Below are 15,170 nucleotides of genomic sequence, written 5' to 3'. Positions count from 1 at the left end.
AGGTACCACTGTGATGGTTTCCCCTGGAAACGCCTCGCCTGAGTCTTCCCTCTGTTAATGTATACCTCTCACGACTTTAGGCATTCAATATTAGACAAAGTCCATTGTTACACACACCTGAGATTTCTATTTCACACCTCACAGGAAAGCCCCTTCACCCCTCTGTACAAACACCACTAGAAGCCCTACCACTCATGGTACATCCACACATGGCATTAGGGGATTCCATGTTCCCATGCCACTCGGACAGAAAGTGACAATGACTTTTATCTCATGATCATTAAGGATCCCTGATGTTACCTCAGTCGAAGATGCTCACAGCAAGTGAGAATGTCAGATCTGGTTCTCAGGAAAGTCGCTTTAGAAATACTGGCAACAACCAAGGCCAAGGCATTGGGAGGCTCTGTGCTTCTTCTGTGTCTGAGACAGTGGCAGCTGTGAGCTGCAGATACCATCTGCTGATGCCTAGTTAACTGTGCTATTCTCGACTGCTTCACAGTCCACAGTTCCCACTAGCCTTACCTACTTTGCCCCACTCACGGACCCAAATGCAGTCACACACATGGAATTGGCCACCGGTCCCCTTGGCACAGCTCTCCACTAACACTGGGCCCTAGCTGCTAAGTTCTACCTCCTCCCAATACCATGAAGCTGAAAACCAAGCCTTCTGCACACACAGGCCATTGAGGGAGTGTCAGATCCAACTACAGCAGTTTATACCGATATACCACAGTCGCCTGTTGAAATATCGCAATGTTTGCTGCAGGTACTAAGGATATGCTAGATTGCCACTGGCCATAGTGAGCCTCATTCGCCAACTGGGACTCTAAGAAAATCCAAAGGGCTGGCATAATCTTGCATTTGCTATGGAAGTAAGTTTGCTAAGGAAATAAAGAGTTGAAATAATATTTTTAGTGTGGCATTCAAATGACCTAGGAGGAGGTTTCTAAGAACACCAAAGCTTTAAATAATACTCTGAGAAGTTATTTGTACCTATCTATAAAACAAAGATGAAAAGGAAAGCCATCCCCACCCCTGCCTCCCCATCAGATATCCTCATCCCTGCCTCCCCATCAGATATCCTCACCCCTGCCTCCCCTCAGTCACCCTCATCCCTGCTTCTCCTCAGGCATCCTCACCCTTGCCTCCCCATCAGACATCCTCACCCCTGCCTCCCCATCAGACATCCTCACCCCTGCCTCCCCATCAGACATCCTCACCTCTGCTTTCCCATCAGACATCCTCACCCCTGCCTCCCCATCAGACATCCTCACCCCTGCCTTCCCATCAACCACTCTCACCCCTGCCTCCCCATCAGATATCTCCTTCCTGGCCTCCCCATTTCTGCACAGCTACCTGCAATCTCTTTGCCACCCTTTTGATTGCAAAACTGACCACTTTCCCAGATCAGTCAACTTTCTGGCCCTGCCTCCCTTGTCTCTATCCAAGCTCTCACTAAGCGATGCCATCCTGGGACTGCAAAAGCTCTCCCTGTGAAGCATCTTTGGGAAATCCCATCTTCTCCGGTGATTCAGCATTTTGCTGCTCAAATGCCGCCCAGGGTTTTCTAGAGGCACCCACAGCTCACTCTAGATCTGTTAAGATTCTCAACTGAAGTATCATTCTCTATGTTCCCAGAACTGGATTTACTGGGCCCAGGTGTGGACTGAGATATCTATGTGATACCCTTGGGTCCAGATGCATTCTGAGACTCGCACCTTTTCTGCTCTCCAGATGGTGAGGTGGTGCGCGCCACCGTGTAAAGCAGGGTCCCACAGCAGCACAGGGGCAGGGCTTGATTACCTAATATTTCAGTAACAAGACACACAAACTTCCTCCTTGTCATATACCATTAGATTCCCACTTAACTTAATGGGAGACAACTTAAAAATAGTTCATTCAAGGGGCTGGAGAGATGTCTCGGTAGTTAAGAGCATTGGCTGCTCTTCCAGAGGACCCTGGTTCAATTCTCAGCACCCACATGGCACTCCCCAACTGTCTATAACTCTAGTTCCAAGGGATCCAATACCCTCATACAGATATACATGCAGGTAAAAGACCAACATGCATAGAATAAAATACAATGATTAAAATAGTTCATTCAAAAACACTGGTTGGTTGTTATGATTGCTATCTCCTATTTTCAACTTGAATGGACTACGAACCCTCTTCAGAGGCAATGAGATGAGCCCGTGGGAAAGGGATCTGCTGCCAAGCTTGCTGACCTGGTTTGACCCCTGTGACCAGAATGCTGAAAAGCAGAACTGACTCTTGTGGGCCACCTTCTGACCTCCATATGTGCTGGGACACTTGGGAACACGTGGGCATTAGTAAGGTAGCCTCTGGGTGTGTCTATCAGGCTTTTCCACGGAGCATCAGCTGAGGAGGCGATGCCCACCTTGAATGTAGACGCAGCCTCTCAAGGTTGAACTGAGAAAAGGGGGAAAGCTGATGTTTCAGACCAAGCGCCTCCTAGCTCCCGCCTTCTGCTCCACAACAGCTGTCCCATCTGAACCATGAGCCAAACCCTCCTGTAAACTGCTTCTTGTCGGGTATTTGGTAGAAGCAAAGAGATCCGTGAGGCCTCTGTGCTTTGGAGCCATATGAAGGGACCAGGGAGCAGGTACAAGGATATAGTGGCCATTTGCACAGTGTAGACGTGAAGCAAGAGTGTTTGCCCTCAGAGTCTCTACACTGCAAACTTTGGTCTTCTCTAGTGAGGGGGTCGCTGGGGCTCTCCTGACAGTGCTGTCTTCAGTTGAGGATCACAGGTCCATGGTGTTTTGAATCTTCTCATTTCACTCCCATTTCCAGAGAATTTCCACACCAAAAACCCAAGTTCACCTTTCTTCATTTACTTAGGTAACTGTGAACACATCAGGATCCTTTGGTTTCTAACTGCCTAGAGAGGGCTCTCTGTCCAACAACAGGTTGATTGCTCTTTACGAGGGTCGATTTGCAGGTTTAAAATCCCAGTGATGTTCACTCCATCTCCCTCCAAATAAGAGCCAGCTTTAAAGTGTGAGTTTATATGACATGTAACGCAAAGCTATCACCATGGAAAGCTTCCACGCGCAGTGCACATTTAAACATCCACAGGTTTGGCTCCTCCAAGCCCCTCTAAGCAGACTTAAACACAGCTAAGTCAGATGTGACGCCTGCAACACAGGGTTTATATATACATCATGGGACACTGGCAGTACGGGTCACAGCACTCTGGCAGGCAATTCCTAGGCAGTTATTTTGACATTAGAAAGTCACAATCCATCAACTTAACAGCGGGGCAATAATTTTGGGGACCGGGATAACAGCTCTTCAAATGACACAGTAGGGAGCAAGCAGCGGCTCCAAGAGGCCCTGCCTGAGAAGAGAGATAGAAAACGAGGCAGAATCCCCTCAGCCCCTAGAACCGATCATGACATCATGTCTTCTTGCATGACCATATTTCCTCCCGGGGCTGAACAGAAATGCCCTCCCACAGAGCCAAAGAAAATGGCTAGACTCTGGTTGGCTGTGTGGAGACAAGAGATGGCTCTGCCTAACACTTCTAGGTTGAGAAGGACAGACTTCCACTCTGCAGGGCACACACTGTGATGCCCACAGCGGCTTCAGAAGAAGCCACTGAACTTTTCAACATGGCAAGTTACTCCGCTCTCAATATTCTGTGAAACAGAGCTCCTGGGGGTGTGGGCGGTCCTTAGACTAGATTCCGGAAAGAGTTCCAGGGCCAGGAACCCTGATTGGAACCCTTCCTACATACACACATGCACACGCGCACAAGCACACAGAGCCTCAGTCCCCCTTCTGCTCTCAGGCTCAGATACATGAGAATGGGTTCCATCAAGTGCTTTTGAATGTCTCTGTCAACATCCAGGAGAGAAGGGATGGTGGTGCGATGGCAGGGCAGGTTAATCGGTTCTCAAATGCCCCATAATAATTGTGAACACACACATATCACACACACACACACACACACACACACACACACACACACCCTCAGGGACAGGTGTGCATGGTAAAAGGACAACATACTTTCTCCTTTACTCTAGAAGAGAAGTAACAGACAGGTGGGGTGGGGTGTGGAGAGGATCAGTGGCTGGATGCAATAAGTGCTGTGGCTAAGAAGAGAGATGGAATCTGGGAGGCAAGGTCTGCTGGCTGTACAAAGTACCATCTATGGGCACAGCAGTGTTTGTGGAGGTCACAGGCTGCAGCTAGTTCTTACCCAGCCTCCCCATCTCTCACTGCCTTCCTAAAATACTGACAAAACATAAGACACATTCTTTTCAGATTATACCTTCTGCGTGAATGTGTGTGTGTGTGTGTGTGTGTGTGTGTGTGTGTACCTGAAGCTGCACTTGGGTAGGTTGGCTGTTCAGCAAGGCCCAGGGGTCTTCTGTTTTGTTTTACAGCCCTGGGACTACAGGTGAGCACTGTGGCTTAGAATATGTGTGAGCTGGCATCCGACTCAGGTCCCCGTGACAGTGCATCAAGAATTTTACTGACTGAGCCTCTCCCTGCCCTTATTCTCTGTGTTAAAGAAAAAGAAATTCACTACAGGGACAAAATGTCAGCAAGGAAGGGATGAACAGATCTTAAAACAAAGACAAAGGGGTTACCATAGTCTGCATTTTATTGTAATGCACTTTCGTGGCGGTTTCAACGGCATCTCTCCCTTGGCTCTGAAACCCACCCTCGTAGGAATGGCTGCAGTGTCTAAGCCACGAGCATCTGAAAACACACATTTCAGAAAAGCTGTTCTCAAGCACCCAGTAGTGGAAGCAAAGTCAGCAGGGTGTCCTTACCTGGAGCAGACACTCTTCCGTGCAGCACAGATTCACCAGGCAGCAGATCTTTTGAATTGGAGGTGAATGGTGATTGTCTAAATGTGTCTTCTGAAAAGAAAGGGCTGGGGTAGGGGAGGAGAGGCCATGGTTAGTAAATTAAAGTTACTTAAGACACCCAGAGCACCTGGCTCCAAACACATGGACGAGCACCCACACACGCGCACAAATACGCACTCTCTACTGCATTTAGTTTGCATTTTTTTCAAGTTTGTTTAAGCTATATAAATAAGACTATGCTTGTAATGGAGGAAGAGAGCAGGTTGTCACAGATGAGCATCACATGGGCATTGTTTTTATACTCAGGTCCACATATAAAACATTACCTTAAAAATAGATTTATTGCACACATGCATGCAGAGACCAAAATAGAGTGTCAGATGCAATGAAGCTGAAGTTACAGGTGGCCGTGAGCCATCTGACATAGGTGTTGAGAACCAAACTTGTCCTCTGCAAGAGTAAGCATTCGTTACCACTGAGCCTCCCCCAGCCCTAAAATGCACTTGAAACACAGCAAAGCTCAAGCGCAGGGCAAGCCCAGTGGATGGATGGATTTTTCCTGGATCACATGATTTCTGGGTACGAATGAAGATAACCGCTGGCTCAGAATCAGTAAGACTGTCTCTGCTTTCTCCGTGGAGGAGAGGAATCTGCCACCTGCCCCTCTCAGAGACCCATAGCACATGCAGGAGGCACACAAGACTGGAGCCTGGGGGTACTGCACTGCAGGCCACACCTGGCTGGGCCTCAGAAAGTGCAGCTCAACCTGGAGCTGGGTTAGTTCCATAAGAGGTAAAGCTGGGAAGCCAAGCTGCTAGCCTAGGCTGCAGCAGCACAGAAAAGGACCATATCAACCTGGGCAGGACTGAGCCCCTGGTGACCAAGCTGGAGGCACAGTAGGGCTTTAGAACTCCTACCAGGATCCTCCCCAACAACATTGCCACAGTGAACACAGGGGTTCCAACCCAGTGACCACATCTACTGTCTACATCTCTGAAGGCAACACAAAAATACTACAATAACACGTGGACCTACACAGTATCCATCCAGGTCCTTTGTGGGAAATGGACAGCCCTTCTTGTGTGTATCACAGAAAATTCAACCGGAGGAACTGATTGCCAAGCTATTGGTGAGGCCATGGGCAGTAATGTGGTCTCCAGATGGGAGGGACAGCGAGCTGCTATCGCCCTGAGGTTGGAGTGACAAAGAAGACACACAAGGGGCCAGCAATGAAGTCCCTGGGCTGAGGCTACCTCAGGCAAGTTGGAGACCATATAAACCTGAAGCTGTAGCAGAAGCCCAGCTGTAGGGATGCTTTCCCTAGGCCCTATCCCTGCCTTCCAGTAGGGTCTAGGGTTGCCCAGACCTTCCTGAAGGCAGAAGGACTCTAGCTTGAAGGGGCAGGGCAAAGAACAGATCTCAGGGAATGGAAGCCTGAGAATCCCGCATGTGGTGCAGCCTTTCTAAGCTTAGCCCTAGACTACAGTTACAATGATTACACAAATATAAAATAGACACTATTAAGATAAAAATGGAAGAGAACGTATTTTAAAAGGAAAGCACCTATCACTGGGTAATGCAGTTCCATCATTACTGTTTGGCTACGCTGACTGTGACTCTGACTGGCATGCTATGTATTTATATTGTAAACAGTGTATAATCTAAGTGGCCTTTAAAAGTGCCCAAGCTGTGGGTCACTCAGCGCAGATAAATAGGAAAGCAGCTTCAACCTTTATACCTTTATGCAAACTACCACAAAAGCTGCAAGTCACAAGCCACTTGGTGGCTGAGCACATTTCCTCTAGAACTCAAGCTCTAACTACACTACTTGGCCGTGGTGTGACCTTGCACAAAGCCTTAACTTCTCTGGGCCTCTATTTCTGGTCTCTAGCTGGACCCACATGTCACCGAGGAGTTGGGAGGACTAAATAGAAGAGTCTGTGGACTGTGTTTTGCACAGTTCCAGTGCATACAGCAAGTACTCAATAAATGGGAAGTATGTTTTTTTTTTTAAATGTGTAGCCTGAAGGAGAATAAATTAATCAACTTTTCCATACATGTTCACAAAAAGGAAAGATCCCTTTGTATAGAAGCCATTATAACTAACGAAGGAAAAGCCATTTCTGATTTGGAAGTCTTAGTTAACTGTGGGGATTAGGTTAATGCCCCGCCCTTGCGTAAAGACTACTAAGGCTCAAAGAACATGTGCGGAGTCAGAGAGACTGCTCAGACATGGGGCATGAGGGTTCTTGATGCCAAGGCTGGGCTGCAGTGGTAGATTGTTTAGCATGCATGAGACTCTAGGCTCCATCCCTATCAAGATGGGGGGGGGGGCAGGGAGAGAGAAGGAGAGGAAGAGGGAGAGGAGGAGAGAGAGAGAGAGGGAGAGAGAGAGAGAGAGAGAAAGAGAGAGAGAGAGAGAGAACACAGACACAGACACACATGGCTTGGGGACAGCCAGCATATAGAGCTGCAAGGAAGCCACATGGAGAGATGAGTGCTCCCTAGTCCTGGGAGCATGGCTTTGACTAACAACACACACACTGCAGTATCTTTGGCAAGCAGGAGGCAGGGAAAGACTTTGGATTCAATCACTGACTCCAAAAAGCTAAGCTCTAAAAAAAAGTGTCTCTCTAAAAGCTAAGCTGTGCCCCAGTCTTCTAAAGCTTCCACAGCCCCCGAGCCATGTCCGCTGCTTGTACCCATTGCTTCTGAAGGCAAGCTGATCTCAGCTAAGCCCCACTGAAGAGGAAAGAGGAAAGCAGGGTATGATGGTTCATGCCTGTAATCCCAACAATGGAGGATAGCCTCAAGTCCCAGGCCAGCTTGAGCTACAGAGATCCAGATTTGCTGCACTACAGAATGAGAGCCTGTCTCAAATAAGAGGATGTGAACTAAGGTATCCAGGGCACTATGGCTGCGCACACCATCTTCATATCCTCACCACACTTGAGAAAAAGCGCCAGTCACAAGGGCTCAGGTCTCCAAGCCTAGATAATCTTACTTTTGCCTGTGCGCTGAGGGCCAGCTCTACAACTGTAGCATCTATTGCACAGGGCAATGGTAGCTCTCAACGGTGTTGGACTCCGCAGCACTAAAGGCATCACAGTCAAGTGATGGTGAGGTTGACAGTTACGAGAGGAGAAAGTCCCTTCAGGGAGGAAAACAGAGGTGAAATAAGCCAGACTTTATTATGGGCAGGGACTTAAGTTGGAAACCTAGGCAGGCTACAAATTATTCCAAATGAGCCATTCTGTGAGTGTCACATGGCCCTTGTCCCCTGTTCTGCAGCTCCACAATCTTTTGTAATTTTTACTATAATTTATAATTTTGTAATTTTTAAGCCACCACAGTGTGTTCTCTTTGACCCCGAATGCTGGCAGGCTATCTGGTTAATTTGTCCAACAATCCAGAAACAATCAGCACCGACATTCAGGAGTGGGTGAACGTCCGGTAAGCCTAAATCCCCTGTTACTTGTCTGTTCTGTTACTGCGGAAAGACATCTTCCAAACTTTTATCTCTTTGCGTTTCCTTTCTGGATAAAAGTGGGACAGTTGCCGATGTGTATGGTCACTTTGCCCCCTGAAGTATATCTAAGAGCTAGGGTAAGAAGTGGCAGTTCTGTCATCCAGAGTGGCCAATGCCAGACCTCAGATAGCACGAGCTACGGGGTCAACAGCACAGGCCTGCATAAAGAAAGATTTACAATAAATAATAAAGCATTCCGTAAAAGATTATGGCTCTAAACAGTGATCCATTTCACTAAGTGCTGGTTTGCGGCACAAATATTTCCACCTTTAACATCTGAGGGCCAGCAGGGAGCTTGTCTTCATGCAGAACAGAACGCTCGTGGGCTCACAGCCTCACCCCCTGACTCCAGCCACATAGGACTTCCCACTCTGACTGCAATGATAGAGCAAGACAAGCAGACGGAGAATGAAAGTGAATACAGACTGGGAGAAGCCTTGAGGGCAGGGGATGAGAATCAGGCATCAAATACCTACGTGCCTACTTGAGAATCTCAGGTAATATTCAACTGTGTGGAGTCAGAGTGGCAGCAGTCATCTGTAGTCTCAGCACTGGGGAGGTAGAGACAGGTGGAGCACGAAAGCTTGTCCACCGGCCTCACATACACACACACACACACACACACACACGTCACATACATGAAGATACAAATAAATAAGTACATAAATAAAAATAAAGAGCACAACAATAAGAGATCTCTGTTGCTCCTCCAAAAAGATGGAAACAACCTCACAGCTCCGAATCAGGAATGACAGAGAACAGAAGGACTGAGCAGAGAGAAGGATTGCTCTGTAATGAGTTCTTCCCCAGGACTCAGACCCAAAGATTATGGCCCTGGCTATCTCTTTGCAAGCCAGTGACTTTTTTCAGCTGTCCTCAGCTCCGGGTCATCTCATTCCATGGCTTCCTTCCCTCTGGTGAACATGGCCTTCCTCTTGTCCATTGAGCCCCATGAGAGCCCATCCTCTTTTACCTGCCCATCTGTGGAGAGCCATGCCGTGAGCAATCGGCATTATAAGATGGTGCTGGCTTCAGCTGTGCCTAACTAGTAAACAAGCCTTGTACGCAGGTGCGAGAGTGAATTCACGCCAAGACCATCTAGCCATCTGTCTGTCTGTCTATCCACCCCTTGCATTTTAAGTCATTCTCACTACTGTCTATCTGTCTATCTATCCATTGCCTTAGGTATTAATACACCATGCTCACTCTATTTTCCTTCCTTACCAGTACTGGGGATCTATCCCAAGGCCTTCCATGCACTTGTGAAGGAAATGCCCCATATATCAATATGCTGTGTTCACTCACTCCACCCACCCATCCATCCACCCATCCATCCATCCATCCATCTGCCCATCCATCCGTCCATCCATCACCTATTTACTGATATGCCATGCTTACTCACTCCCTCACTCCCCTTCTTTATTGTGCTGGGATCTATCCCAGGGCTGTCCTCACACATGCTAGGCAAACACTCTACCACTGAGCTACACTTTTAGGTCAACATTATTTTTTGAAGATCTGAAACACCAAACATTCACTTCAAAGCACTGGTTTGCTACCTTAAAAAACTCCACTCTCCAAATCCCTTAGATCTTGGTACACACCCTGGAAGTTACACCCACACTGAACTGACATTCTGAGACTGTAATTGAGAAAACAATCTTCAATGTTTCCAAAAGGCACACAAGACAGGTGAAAGAAAGACCAAGTTATCCCAAAGACATTGTTATACTAGTTCAAAGACTTTCTGACCACACGAAATGTGGCTATGACAAAAGGCAGGTGGATACAGGTAGCTCCCTTATTGAATCACCATATCTAGACCAGGAAAATGGAAGCAATAAGAAGAGATTGGGAATGTCCAACAAAGGATGCAGCTTGCTAGAATAACAGCAAGTTGTAGTTCTTCAGGCTTGGCTGAAGAACAAAACAGCTTTTCTTCCAAAAGCTTCTTAAACATGTCTGAGAGATGAGATTATTTGAAGACAAGGACTAGGGCATATGTTGGACTCCTAATGCCCCTCAAGGAACTTAAGGGCAAGAGAACCATTCTGTGGTACAAGAGCAGAAACAGGGGCAGATGCTTGATTCATGATAACAAAACCACTGACACACCTGTTTGCTTTTCCACTGAAAATAAAAGAGGATCAGATAGTCCTGCAGGCTGCATGTTCTGGGATGCCAGCGATGGGGTGTATTTCAGAGTATCTTTGTATACAGAGAGAGGTACCCTGGGAACAGAACCCGAATCTAAACAGGAAATCCACTTGTGTTCTCTATGTCCTACATGGCAAGGTAATCATATACAATAATTTTAGTTTTGATGGTGACCTCTCACCTGGAGACAGAATGGTTTTCCATATATGGTGCTGTGTTGGTTCCAGGTTTCGGAGTTAGGACTATCTAATTTGTATTTCATTTTCCACCTAACACCCTTTCTCAAGACAGGGTCTCACAGATACCAGGCTGCCTGGGATCTCTGTGTAATCTTGCTGTGTAATTGAGGATGGCCGTGAGCTTCTGATTTTCCTGCCTCCAGTTCAGGAGTACTAGGATTGGAGGCAAGTAGGATCACACTCAGCTGCGATGTTCAGGCTGGAACCCGGGACATCACGCGTGCTCAGCAAGTCATCCACCGGCGGAGCCATGTAAATCTCGCATGCTCGGCAAGTCGTCCACCAGCGGAAACTTGTAAATCACGCATATTCAGCGTGTCATCCACCGGCAGAGAAGTACGCAGCACGCATGCTCCGCAAGTCGTCCACTGGCGGAACCGTACACATTGAGTTCTCAACTGCATTTCATGGTTACTGCAATCTTCTCCTTAGGGAGTGTATATTTTGTTATCCTTAACTATCACATTCTTTAATTTATTTGTTAACAATTTAGAATAAGAGATGATTAGTATAAATAAATATATGCATACACATAAACATATGTTGTGTATGTTTGTTTTCTAATATATTTATGAGTGATAGAACATGAAAAAATAACCTTAAATGAAAGACAACATGGGTTTAGTGGAACTGAAGAACCCGCTGTCTTCTTAGGACCTCAGACAGGAGGACCCCTCCTCTTGAGAGAGCTCACCTATGTAGTCACTAAAAACTAAAAAAAGAATCCTGGGGGGCAGCCAAGAGAAATTAGGGAAAAAAACATCCAAGATGTAGTGCTGAGTTTCCACCCTGACATTATGAGACTGAAAATATTTTTTACTCAAACCTAAAATGTACATAATAAACAGAGGTGTCTTGTGACCTCAAGACAGGATCTGGGACCTGTCACCTGTCATGCTGGATACACTTTCAAAAACAGAGACTGAAGAAAGCAAAATGTGAGCTAATCTCTACATTGGCAAAGGTCAGCTGGGCATTTGCCTAAAGCCTGAGGCTGGCGCTGCATGGTGGGGGCTCCAGGCCCGTGGGTGACAGGAGCCACAGCACACTGTCATCTCACTCCCCACACAGGCACCTGGGCATGGTCTGCTTCTGCTTTTGGAGGTGAGGAAGGAGCTATGAGTACCCCCTTCTCCTGTTTCATAAACATGGTGGCCTTTGGCTGGGGCGGGTCATCTAACAACAAAACCTTGGAACAATGAATAACTAATGGTGTTGCTCATTTTATAAGATGTGAAATGGCATGGTGGCAGTATCCTTATTTTTTTTAAGAGACATAATTCTGAAAACCAGGGAGTGGAGTGAGTGAGATGGCTCAGCGGGGAGAGACGTTGGAGTTCAATCCTTGGAGGCCACATGGCATAAAGCGAGAACTGCTGCCTGAAAGTCGTCCTTTGACCTCCACGTGACACAACTGCACACACACACACACACACACACACACACACACACACACACACATTACTCACTCACTCACAAATTAATTAATTAATTAGTTAATTCTATAATTTAAATAGCGAATGCATGCCTTTCTGAGTTTCACATAATCTTGGCCTGCCTCTGTCTCTCTGTCTTGTTCTTCAGTTCCTGGTTGTACAAGAGCCTTAATCTTAGCAAGTCAGTTTGGCAATTTATAGCAAAGGCCTGAAAAATGTTAATGCTTTCTTTTCCTGTCTGTGCACACATATAGGCATGTAGAAGCCAGGAGGTGACTTTCGGTGTCTTCCTCCATTGTTCTCAACTATATATATATATTTTTTTTTTGAGGCAGGCTAGCCCTCTGAATCTACACTTGGAGTTGCAGCAAGCGCCAGGAGTCCACTTGTCTCCCCAACACTAGATTTGCAGATGGGCACTGCTTTTAGGGTGCTCCAAGCTTAAGTCATCAAGGAGGCTTGACAGGCAAGTCTCCCACGGAGGCTCTCCTCCTGCAGCTCAGTGCCTTAGTCACTTCATCTCCACACCATTTGTAGCATTAGTTACATTGGTAACAATGTGGAGGAGGCGGGCTTCTGGGTAGTCAATCATGGTAGTTAAGTAAGTTATGACATATGGAGATGCTGAATGATGCTAGACAAGTCTTAAAAGAAACAGGCTGAGTTACAACAAGGTACTCAAACCTGCTGTAGAACATGGTCTAGGCTAACTGAGGGTGTAGGGTAGGATCCTGTTTTTATAAGAAAATATGCATACATAAAAATAAATTCTGCAAATATACCTGTTACCAACTTAGAAGTGGGCTCTCTGGGTAGAAGGCTTATCAGTGATGGTGATCATTCAAGTGTATATTCTATATACTCCAAAAGTTGGTTATCTTCAAAACTTCTTACTAAAACTCTGTGGCTTGACTGTTTAGATAATTTACTTTAAAAAAGACTTGGCCTTTCAAAACATGAATATGGAGGGACAGTTGTAACAAACAAACCAACCAACCCAAACAGTCAGAAACAGAAACAACCTGGCAACACTGTAACCTTCAGCACAGGTTTCCTAACTCTACACACTATGCAAGGAAGGGAGGCTGCAGAAAAAAAAATGGAGGTTAGAAAAGCCGGACATTTCAGGGGGAAAAACATCTCTCTCTCTCTCTCTCTCTCTCTCTCTCTCTCTCTCTCTCTCACNCACACACACACACACACACACACACACACACACACACACACACACACACACACACAGTGGTTTCCACTTTGAATTGTACAGTGGCATCTATTTCTGGTCTTCTTAAAGGCAGGCCGATACACAGAACCTAATCCCAAGGTTCAGGGTCCAGGTTCCGGGCTGAGCTTCAGCATTCAGCCACAAAAGCCAAGAAACTTCCCAGGGCAGGAAGCACAATGCAGGCCTTGTCAGGGCCGCTGAAGTGAAGAGGCCAGATCAGGGCAACCCAAGCCACCACAGACCAAGGAAGGGAACCCAGCACACCCGGATGCATGAAATGTCAGCTCCTAGACGACCAGGTCTCCAGGGAGAATGTGACTTCACACACAAACTAGGACAAGGGGCTTTCTGTGGAAGGCCACCCAGGGGGGCTCTGTCCTCTCTGCAATGGTACAAGCATATCCATGCAGCATGAATGCCCCTGTGGTCTGCTGTCACTCGAGAGCTGTCCCACTGTGAAAGGTCACCTTAGGCCTATTTGTTGGATGTCTAGTCGGGGATGATCCAGAGAAAACCCCAGACAAGAGCAGGGCTGTGGCCAGCACCCAAACTGCACTGCCTTTTGGTTCCACCACTGGTTAGAGCGCTTGTCACAGACTCTGGCTAACCCCTCATGGAGTCTTCAGCCAGCCAGGAGGAAGAACACACTGGTGTATGGGAAATGAAGAAAAGAGACCAAGGGCCTCTTCAGCCCCTGAAAGGAACGCTAAAGCTGCCCCTTCAGAAACACACAATGAGCCCCCCCCAACATACATACACACACACAAACACACACACAAACACACACACACACACTGATTACTGCACAAAGAATTTCAAGAGGTTCAGGTATCCATAATAAAACTATTTTCAAGAATCAATTTCAATTTCTTTTGACAGATGAAGATTTAAAGATAACTTGATAAAGTATTGCAATGGAAAGACTCTCAAGTCAGTGTGTGTCCAAGGCTGCAGCAGGTATCCTCGTAGGCTGTGCACAGCTCAGAAGCATCATGTTAGAGGGTGGGGGATGACAGAAAATCTAAATATTTCTTAGGACAGTATGCTGAAAGGTGATAGAGTATACAGGAAGAATAGCTTCAAAATTCGTGGAGATAACCATGTGACCCCTCAACAACCTTGGTATCACTAAAAGATAAAAATAAACTAGAGTGTCTTAATTAATTAGGAATCCATAAAATTAATATTGATGCAATATTAAATGTTCTGGTGTTCTCTGTGTATTTAATTTGAATGTCACAAAATATGAACAGTAAATAGAATATAAAGAGAGAGACTCAAAAATCAGCAATTTCATTTGCTGTTTCCTGTTTCTCTAATTGCTTCTGTCTCACTCAGTGTCCCCAAGTAATTTTTCACTCCTAAAGTAATAACACCATCATTCTCTTAGATTCTCCAAAGAAGTGAGAGGGGAAATTGCACGAGCCGGGGCAGCACATGATGCTGTTTAGCAATCTGCGAAATTTCTATTACTAAGTCATAAATATTTAAGGGCATGCATCTAAGCTGCCACGCAGGGAAATTTTATATTGGACACTATCAAGTGAATGTGTCTTTTTAGTAAACAACATTTTCTGCCATTATCTAAATCATAGAAAAATAGCCTACATTTCAGATTTGGAAAATTGGGCAAATTAAATGTTGGTCTGCATGGCATGATATGAGTCTGTCTCTCCCTGATTTCCACTTTCTGTCCAGGAATGGATAAGAGGCTGATTCGGGCAAACATGGAGCTCTTTT

At 46.3% G+C, this 15,170-nt stretch overlaps 1 protein-coding gene across 2 annotated transcripts in view; it reads right to left on the bottom strand.

Annotated features, from left to right (window-relative positions):
* Znf827 (zinc finger protein 827) overlaps window positions 1-15,170 on the bottom strand; it is a 164,180-nt gene that overhangs the window by 52,153 nt on the left and 96,857 nt on the right. For both annotated transcript variants that reach the window (XM_021170206.1, XM_029480781.1), the window contains exon 8: window positions 4,806-4,909. In XM_021170206.1, the coding sequence (XP_021025865.1) occupies window positions 4,806-4,909 (104 nt within the window). The remainder of the gene's footprint in view (window positions 1-4,805; window positions 4,910-15,170) is intronic.

The sequence above is a fragment of the Mus caroli genome, chromosome 8, assembly GCF_900094665.2.
Source record: "Mus caroli chromosome 8, CAROLI_EIJ_v1.1, whole genome shotgun sequence".
Lineage (NCBI taxonomy): Eukaryota > Metazoa > Chordata > Mammalia > Rodentia > Muridae > Mus > Mus caroli.
Note: the sequence above shows the minus strand (reverse complement) of the source record. Positions and strands in the feature narration are given on the sequence as shown.